This window comes from Protomyctophum parallelum (genome assembly GCF_964188405.1).
Source record: "Protomyctophum parallelum genome assembly, chromosome: 16".
NCBI lineage: Eukaryota > Metazoa > Chordata > Actinopteri > Myctophiformes > Myctophidae > Protomyctophum > Protomyctophum parallelum.
In genome coordinates, this window is record NC_139711.1 from 45100553 (window position 1) to 45109862 (window position 9310).

The 9310-nt window shown below is 52.5% G+C and overlaps 2 protein-coding genes across 2 annotated transcripts; both read left to right on the forward strand.

Annotated features, from left to right (window-relative positions):
* Positions 1–35: 35 nt before the first annotated feature.
* On the forward strand, positions 36–989 carry LOC310873835 (anamorsin-A-like; the record flags this gene model as incomplete). Its single annotated transcript, XM_083786386.1, has 1 exon — positions 36–989. The coding sequence occupies one exon, from the start codon at positions 36–38 to the stop codon at positions 987–989; it is 954 nt and encodes a 317-aa protein (XP_083642512.1).
* Positions 990–6161: 5172 nt separating this feature from the next.
* On the forward strand, positions 6162–7643 carry LOC310873836 (citrate synthase, mitochondrial-like; the record flags this gene model as incomplete). The annotated part of the gene is made up of 1 exon (XM_083786387.1): positions 6162–7643. One exon carries the CDS (start codon positions 6162–6164, stop codon positions 7641–7643), a length of 1482 nt encoding a protein of 493 aa, XP_083642513.1.
* Positions 7644–9310: the final 1667 nt, after the last annotated feature.

Genomic DNA, 9310 nt, shown 5'->3' on the forward strand with positions numbered 1-9310 from the left:
CGTAAGGTAGATCAACAGGTCGGCAGCACGACGCCATGGCAGCAGACCTAGGCATCAAAGCAGGAGACAGGGTGATGCTCGTGTGGACCCGGCCCACATCACCCGTCACCCTGAAGGAGCTGGCGGAAACTCTAGGAACTCTCGTCGGAGCAGAGGGCCGGGTGTCGGTGGAGAACGTGGAGAGACTGCCGGCGTCCTCCCACGCGACGTCCACCTTCGACTGGGTTCTGTCGTGCCTTCTCGCCGACAGTCACTCCTTCCACAGCCTGGAGACGCTGGCGGAGATGGCTCGGATTCTCAGACCAGGTGGGAAGCTGGTTGTGGAGGAGACGGTCACGGAGAGCGACGGCCAGAGACAGAGCGTCGTCGTCAGGACCGCCGACAGACTGACGTCGGCGCTGAAGTTATCCGGTTTGATATCCATCGCGGAGGTCAGTAAAGTAACCCCGTCCCCGGAAGTAGTGAGCTCCCTCCGGGGCGCCATGGGTTACCAGGACGGCTCGCTCGCCAGGGTCCGAGTGTCCTCTTCCAAGCCCTCCTACGAGATGGGATCTTCTGCTCGGCTCAAGCCGCCGTTCGGGAAAGCGAAACCCAAAGCGGCTCTCGATCCCAACGCCGCCAAGATGTGGACGCTGTCGTCGTTCGACACGAACGACGACGACGCGGATCTGCTGGACTCGGACGCTCTGCTGGACAGCGACGACCTGAAGAAGCCCGACCCGTCCTCTCTGAGAGCGCCGTCGGCCTGCGGACCCCCCGGGGCCAAGCAGAAGAAGAAGAAGGCCTGCAAGAACTGCTCTTGTGGTCTGGCCGAGGAGCTGGACGAGAAAGGTACCGGCGACAAGAAGACCACCCCGGCAAAGTCGTCCTGTGGGAATTGTTACCTGGGCGATGCTTTCCGATGCGCCAGCTGCCCATATGCAGGGATGCCAGCATTTAAACCTGGAGAGAAGATTATGTTGGACAGTAAGACCCTCAATGATGCCTAAGAACTAGCCTTGATGCACTATACAATACAACTTTATGGACCGGGCCCGAGACCGACCTACAAATTACCACGTTTAACAACCCCCCCCCCCTAATTTGCAAGTGAAGTAGTCAGGCAAAATGAAATTGAAACCTCCAACACAACCGGGTGTGCTCTCCCTCGCCATTTTCATACAGTGACAACTGGTAAACATACTCGCATGCATGGAGACAATCTTGTGTCTCGTGCACAGCCTTTACAATACCATACATACAAATACAATGTATAGTTTGAGCATGAACGCCTCAACATTCTCTACACACAAAAGTATTCGGGTAAAGATGTCCCTAATGTCTTTGCCCGAATACTTCTGTGTGTACAGAATGTAACCATCAATGTCATCTGTGCCTCAGTCTGTCTGTCCTGATGAAGGTCTAATCGACCGAAACGTCGACCTAATAAAGACACATTTTGGCGAGCGTCTGACACGTGTTGATAAAAATCATCATGTTATGCTTTAGCTATTGAAAAATAGCAGATCTACAAGCTCATATCGCGCCACCGAGTGGCGCGATATGAGCTTGTAGGTCTGCTATTTTTGAAGAATTGAAGAACGACTGACAATTTTTTGAATCTGATCTCAGGTCAGAATGGGTTAATCAGACCAGTGTGTGTCCAGTGGAAACCTCGTATGAATCTGATCTCAGGTCAGAATGGGTTAACCTGTGCCTCTGTGAAATGTAACAGTGACGTGGACAGTGTACAGTACGTACTTCTCGAAAAACAACGTTTGCAAAGATGTACAAACACCATGATGTGACTTGACATCCCCGCCATGTCACCATAGGTGAAATATCCCTCAACAACCTTAACCCATTTCGACCGATACCGATTCTACAACTGTCTTCTAAACCCTATGTTTCTATATCGGTGGTTCTCAAACATTTTCATGTCAAGGACCCCCAAAAACTATATGTAATTGGCCACCGACCCTCATCTGAAAATATGTTGTTCCAGGGGACCCCCCCTCCCCCAGAAGCAAAGATTTGAGTTAAAAACGTTCGCTCTGAAAGAAAATATATTCAATGATTTGAGGCACATTTTCACGATTTTTCAAAAATAGCAGCAGACCTACAAGCTCGTAACGCGGCACTCTGTGCCGTGCTATGAGCTTGTAGATCTGCTAAAGTATGACATAATGCTTAAAACACCAAAAGGGGTTCCCGTCCAAAATGGGGTTAAAGGTTTCATGACATTAATTTTCATTTATTTTTCGTTTTCGTTTTTCTTTTAGGTTTTATGATCTCAATTACATTAAAAAAAACGTTGAACATTCAGTGGATTTTCTGTGGTCTGGAGTTTTCTCTGGGGTTTGGAAGTCTTCTGAGCTGCAATGAAAACAGGCAAAACAGTGACATCTGCTGGCAAATCCCATTGATATAATTGGGATTTTCTGTCTCTTACATCACAAACAGCAGGAAACTCAGAGCCAGAAAACCCCACACCACAGGAAATCTACTGAATGTTACAAAAATCAGTTATTTTTGGGGTGCAATTGAGTTTAGGAAAATAAATAAAAACAAAAGATTTATGTCACAATCCCTTTAAAGGACAACCAAGGTTCATGTTTTAGGTTGTTATTAGAGAAAGTAAATATGAGTTTTAAACTTTTTTAATTCGCTGCTTTCTTTCGTTATAGGGATTTTAGCTGTTTTTGACAGGGCACACGAACATGGGGCTAAATATGTATTTTTTTTACAAAATATTATGGCAATTTATTTTTTTATTATTTACTATAGTCCTAATAGACCCCATGAAATTACATCTGGCCACAGAAGATCACAGGATCTACTGAATGTGAAGGAGGCCTATACTGATCTTATGTGGCCAGATGTAATTTCTTGGGGTCTAGTAGGACTATAGTAAATAATAATAAAAATAAATCGCTATAACATTTTGTAAAAGAAATACACATTTTTCCCCTCGAATGCCCCCACCCCTCTGTCAAAAACAGCTAAAATCCCTAAAACGAAAGAAAGCAGCAAAAAAAAAAAAAATGAACACTAATCTTTTTACCGTCTCTAATAACAACCTAAAATATGAACCTTGGTTGAAAAAAACTAAAGTTGTCCTTTAAGAAGGAGGAAAAAGGGCAATAAAGACAGCTATTTTTGCTCCACAACACGGTCCCAAAATAGGGCCCATGTGGTCAAAGGTTCTTCAGCCCAAATGTCACTCATTTGGGCTCATGTTGAACACATGGGACGGCCATTCTTTACTTTGTTTCCTTTTGGGGGTATTGACCTAACATGCATTCAAGTTGTTGTTAGTTGCTGCGAGAGTGAGGTCTAGCTATAACACCAACTTGGGATTCATGGATCGCTGCCCTCCACAATGTCCTATCCAACATCAGGTTCTTGAGCTCCATATAGTGTTGTCAGTCAAGCTGTCGCGTCGCAGCACGTCTACATTAGGTGGTATGCTTCTTTCCCCTCCTGGCTTTGCCCTGGGTTGGCTCCCCATAGGGTCAAATTACTTGCCTCAAGTTCTGGGTGCCTGACGCAGTGCCCTGCCAGCCTCCTTCTTAGAGTAGAGTATATGAAACCAATCTGTCCACAGTTCTGGCAAGCCAGGAAAACACATAAAGTCGTGGGGTTTGGTGAAGTCGCGAATACGCGTCACAACACTTTCTTCTCTTCGAGAAGTTTGTGAAGTTCATCTGCGTCTTCGGTGGTCTTGACTCTGATGAGCAGCGGCAGGGGGCTGTCGGGGTCCTTGTCATCCAAGGACGGGTTGGGTACGCACACCACCAGCACGTTGTTCTTCCCCACCCTGGAGCAAGGCACGGAGGCCTGCAGGACGATGTTGAGCAAGATGTTCCCCAGGTTGGTGTCGGCGCGGACTATGAGCTGCGTCTTTCCCCCGGGCGTGAGCTTCAGGTGCAGCGTTCCGACGCCCTTCTCCTTGTACTCCGACTCCTTCTTGTAAAACAGCTTGCACCTTTTGGAGTAAAAAGCGTCCGTCTCCTTGACCTCCGTGACTTCGGGGTTGGGAGGCTCGTCCGACTCCGTATTGGCTCCGTTGTCGTGTGTCGTCGGCTGGACAGTCTCGGCCCCTATAACGCCTCCAGCACAACCGGAGGAGGGCAACGGGGGGGCCACAGACTCAGCGGAGAAGGCCTGTGGCGCTCGGAACAGGGGGGCTTGGCCAAAGGGGCCGGGGAAGGATGGGCCGAACGTGGCGCGCTTGTCATAGGAAAACGGAATGGAGCTGCTTGAGAACGTGTCCCTGTTCTTGTTAAACGCAAACAGAGTGCCGCCACCGGAGAATGCGTCCTTGTCGTACGGATCCGGAGGGCCGGTGCTGGAGAACGGCAGCAGCGGCGGGGTGGGAGCGGTCGGCGGCAGGTGCGGCGTGCCCGCATATCCCGCGGCAGAGGTGTCCACCATCGGCCCAAAGCTACTCGGCGGCAGGACAGCCAGGGAGCCAGAGGGAGCGGCAGCGCTTTTGTCCGGAGACGAGCGGCCATGATCCTTATTGCCAAATGAAAACAACCGAGTGCCTTCGCTGGAGGAGGAGGAGGAGGGTGACGTGGCGGTACTGGTCGTCGGCGGGCCCGCCTGCGGCTTCTCTCCTGACGCCTGACTGTCTGCGAGTCCTTCGAGCACCGTGGCCGATCCAGCCGCCGCCGCCGCCCCGGCTGCTGCTTCTGCCACCACCCCCGAGTACTTATCCTCGATGTTGGCCAGATGACGCTCGTAGTCCAGGAAGACGGGGCTGAGGTCTAAGAGAGGGTTGGCGTTTACGTGCTGGGTGATCCAGTCGCGCACCGAGCAGTTGAGCGCAGCCAGCTCTCGGTTATAGTCCCCATTAACGCTGCTAGTGTTGGTGCTGTTGAGGCTGCTAGTGATACTACTGCTGCTGCTAGTGTTGGTGCTGTTGAATATATTATTGCTAGTGTTGCTGCTGGGGACGCTACTGCTGCTAGGACTGTTGTTGAATATGCTGCCGCTGCCTGTGCCGCAGCAACTGATACTGCTGTTGCTGGCGATTCGAGTCAGGCTGGAACCATCGAAGGTCTGCTTGGAAGTCACGTCAGCCGCCGTGGGCTTGGCGGCGGCGGGGTTGCTCAGTGCCCAAGCAGGGGCTAAATTAGCGTTATACAAACCACCAGCGTTATACAAACCACCAAAAGGACTGAATAATCCATCGGTCTGCTTCGAAGTCACCACGCTAGTCGTGGTGGGCTTGGAGGCGGCAGGGTCGTTCAGCGCCAAAGCAGGGGTAGTAGTATGGTTGGGGGGGGAAGAGAAAGCGCCCGTTAAAGGAGCGAAGCTGTTTGCGCGGGTCAGGCCGCTCAAGCCGCCAAATGAAGACGTGGTGCCGTTGCCGAATCCCAAGAACGCCGGCGCTGCTGCTGCACCGATGCCGGCGCTTGTTGTTGTTGTTGTTGTGGTCGTTGTTGATGTCGTGGCGGGGAGTCCGTCGAACCCTCTCAGGGCTCTGGGACCCTCGCCCTCTCCTCCGGCGTTTCGGCGCACGGCCTTCTTGATTTCACGGTTCTTCAACACGCCCTCGCTGGCGATGGGATAATCGTCCTCAAGGTTCCAGTTCGTGTCGGTCAGGTTTGTGTCAGTGATCCTCTTCGCCATCAGGACTGTGGTAGTCTATAAGAGGGTCTGCGCTGTATCTGTGTGCATGTGTGTGTGTCCGTGTCTGTCTGGAACTACGTTTATAACAGAAGTCACTGGGGCTCTGATTAGGCTGAAACCTTGCCCACTTGGAGTCATACATCATAAATATGTCATAGATGACATGATAGATGACTACAAAATATCAACATTTGTATTATTACTTTTTTTTAAATTGGCCTAATAATGTACTTCCATGTAAAATCCAAGTACTTTCTCGTGAGTTGAAGTATAGACACACACCTGGTGAAATATTACCCAACTACAAGTACTAGTGTCCAATGCTTTGTCCACCATCGGTTCTTGTCACGTCAACATGTGATCATGGCAACGGTTTGTGTTGTGTGTGACGTCAGACCTCCATCATGCTCCATATGTGGCCTCGCGTTATCTACCGTACATGTTACGTTATCTACCGTACATGCACGACAGCAGCGTATAAAGGGGCGGCGGAGCAGCTTCTCTTGTCGATTTTGCTTCTACATAAAACAACAAAATGTCCGATGGTTCTGTCCAATCTCAGAAGACGAGCGAGTAAACTCCTCAAGTCAAAGAATGCCACCGCCGTCCTCGCGGTCGCCAGACCATCGATGTCGACGACGACGACGACGACGAGTACCAACCTGAAGGAGGTCCTGGCGGAGCTCATCCCGAAGGAGCGGACCAGGATCAAGAAGTTCAGGCAGCAGCACGGGAACGCGGTCATCGGCCAGGTCACCGTGGACATGGTGTACGGCGGGATGCGGGGCATGACGGGCCTGGTGTGCGAGACGTCGGTGCTGGACCCCGACGAGGGCATCCGCTTCCGCGGCCTCAGCGTCCCCGAGTGTCAGGAGCTGCTGCCCAAGGCGCCGGGCGGCGGCCGCGAGCCGCTGCCCGAGGGCCTCTTCTGGCTGCTGCTCACGGGCCAGGTGCCCACCCGGGAGCAGGTCGACTGGGTGTCCAGGGAGTGGGCGAGCAGGGCGGCGCTGCCCTCTCACGTGGTCACCATGCTGGACAACTTCCCCGCCCACATGCACCCCATGTCGCAGCTGGGCGCCGCCGTCACGGCCCTGAACACCGAGAGCGGCTTCGCCCGGGCCTACGCCGAGGGCGTCGGCAAGGCCGAGTACTGGGAGTTCGCCTACGAGGACGCCATGGACCTGATCGCCAAGCTGCCCTGCGTCGCCGCCAAGATCTACCGCAACCTGTACCGCGGGGGAAGCTGCATCGGAGCCGTCGACCCCGGCCTGGACTGGTCCCGCAACTTCTCCAACATGCTGGGCTACGCGGACGACGACGACACCGACGGAGGCGGCGGCCAGTTCGCCGAGCTCCTGAGGCTCTACCTCACCATCCACTGCGACCACGAGGGGGGCAACGTCAGCGCCCACGCCGGCCACCTGGTGGGCAGCGCCCTGGCCGACCCCTACCTGTGCTTGGCCGCCGCCGTGAACGGCCTGGCCGGCCCGCTGCACGGCCTCGCCAACCAGGAGGTGCTGGCGTGGCTGGAGGCGCTCCGGGCGGAGCTGGGCGTCGGCCAGGAGGGGGAGGAGGAGGAGGGGGAGGTGTCCGACGAGCGGATGCGCGACTGCATCTGGAACACGCTGCGGGCGGGCCGCGTGGTGCCGGGCTACGGCCACGCCGTCCTGAGGAAGACGGACCCGCGCTACACGTGCCAGCGGGAGTTTGCGCTGAAGCACCTGCCCGACGACCCCTGGTTCCGCACGGTGTCCCAGCTGTACCGGGTGGTGCCCGGCGTGCTGCGGGAGCAGGGCAAGGCCCGGAACCCGTGGCCCAACGTGGACGCGCACAGCGGCGTGCTGCTGCGCCACTACGGCATGACCGAGACCAAGTACTACACGGTGCTGTTCGCCGTCTCCCGCGCGCTGGGCGTGCTCGCCCAGCTGGTGTGGAGCCGAGCCCTGGGCTTCCCCCTGGAGAGGCCCAAGTCCATGAGCACCGACGGGCTGATGGCCCTGGTGGGCGCCGACAGGACGCGCTGAAGGAAGAAGGCGCGTGGATTTGTGTAAATCAGCGGCGGCCACACACCTTTTTTACTTGAGAGCTACCTTCAAAATGACCAGCTCAACAGGATCTACTGACCAAAATAATGATTATCCCTTTGCTGGAAATGGAAAATGGACAAGGAAATGGAGGAGAAATGGAATTGATAGGTTTTCTTATAACTTTGTAATGCTGTGCACGCACGCCCCAGTGTGCGTGCGTGCGATAAATGGTAAATGGTGCATTTATATAGCGTTTATCCAAGGCGCTTTACATAGATTGTGCATTACATTCACCCATTCACACACACATTCATACACCGATTGCGGCGGAAGCCATGCAAGGCACGTGCACCAACCAGCACATCGGGAGCAATCTGGGGTTCAGTGTCTTGCTCAAGGACACTTCGACGTGTAGACAGAAGGAGCCGGGATTCGAACCGCCGACCCATGGATCATTGGACAACCTGCTCTACCCTCTTGAGCCACAGTCGCCGTTAGAGATAAGGATTAAGTATCACACAAGTAGACGTAACATGAGAAATTCCCCAAACCCAAAGGTACGCTTTTGAAGTCAACTCCTATGAAACGGGGCCTGGTAGTCTCAATGTGTGTTGGTTGGTTGAATGGAAAAGCGAAACCCTGTGATTGGGTATCTGAGCCTGCTGAGCTGTGATTGGGTATCTGAGCCTGCTGAGCTGTGATTGGGTATCTGAGCCTGCTGAGCTGTGATTGGGTATCTGAGCCTGCTGAGCTGTGATTGGGTATCTGAGCCTGCTGAGCTGTGATTGGGTATCTGAGCCTGCTGAGCTGTGATTGGGTATCTGAGCCTGCTGAGCTGTGATTGGGTATCTGAGCCTGCTGAGCTGTGATTGGGTATCTTAGCCTGCTGAGCTGTGATAGGGTATCTGAGCCTGCTGAGCTGTGATTGGGTATCTGAGCCTGCTGAGCTCCGAGACATCCAGAAGATGTTCCGACACCTCAAGTGAACATGCAAATACAATACGTTTTTATTTTAGGGCTTTTTATTATTATTAATTATTCTACATTTCAATTTACAAATACAATGTAGGCATTTAGCAGACGCTCTTAATCCAGAGCGATTTACAGTAAGCAAGAACAACACCTGGTAATACATCAGATTCATGAAAAGAAGCTGAGAACCTAACATCTGTCTAATAGTGGGATATCTATACAATGAAACTATGCGTATACACTATGGTGCTATGTCTCCAAAGAATGCTATCTAGATTACATAAATTGAGCCTTTGCTTATGTCTAAGGTCGCCGAGGCTAGGGCAAGTGCTACGGGAATTTCCCCCTCAATGTCCCTCCCGTCCTGCAATGGAGAGGGAGCCGTGGATGAAATGAAACCGAGTTACGTCCGTGAATCGACACAATAACACTCTTATTAGTAGGGATGCACCAATCTGGCTTTTTGGCATTCGATACCGATTTCGATACATGGCGGTCCAGTATCTGCCGATACAGAGTACCGATCCGATACCCCCCACAAAGAAGCGTAATAACCTATTAAGCTGTATGCCTCACTGTGTGGAGTCTGGAATCATTATTTTGTGTAAGGCAACATCAAGGCTTGACTTAAACATTACTTTCCCAACTTTGTAAAACAAAATGTAACAAACACAGATATAAATGCACTGAAT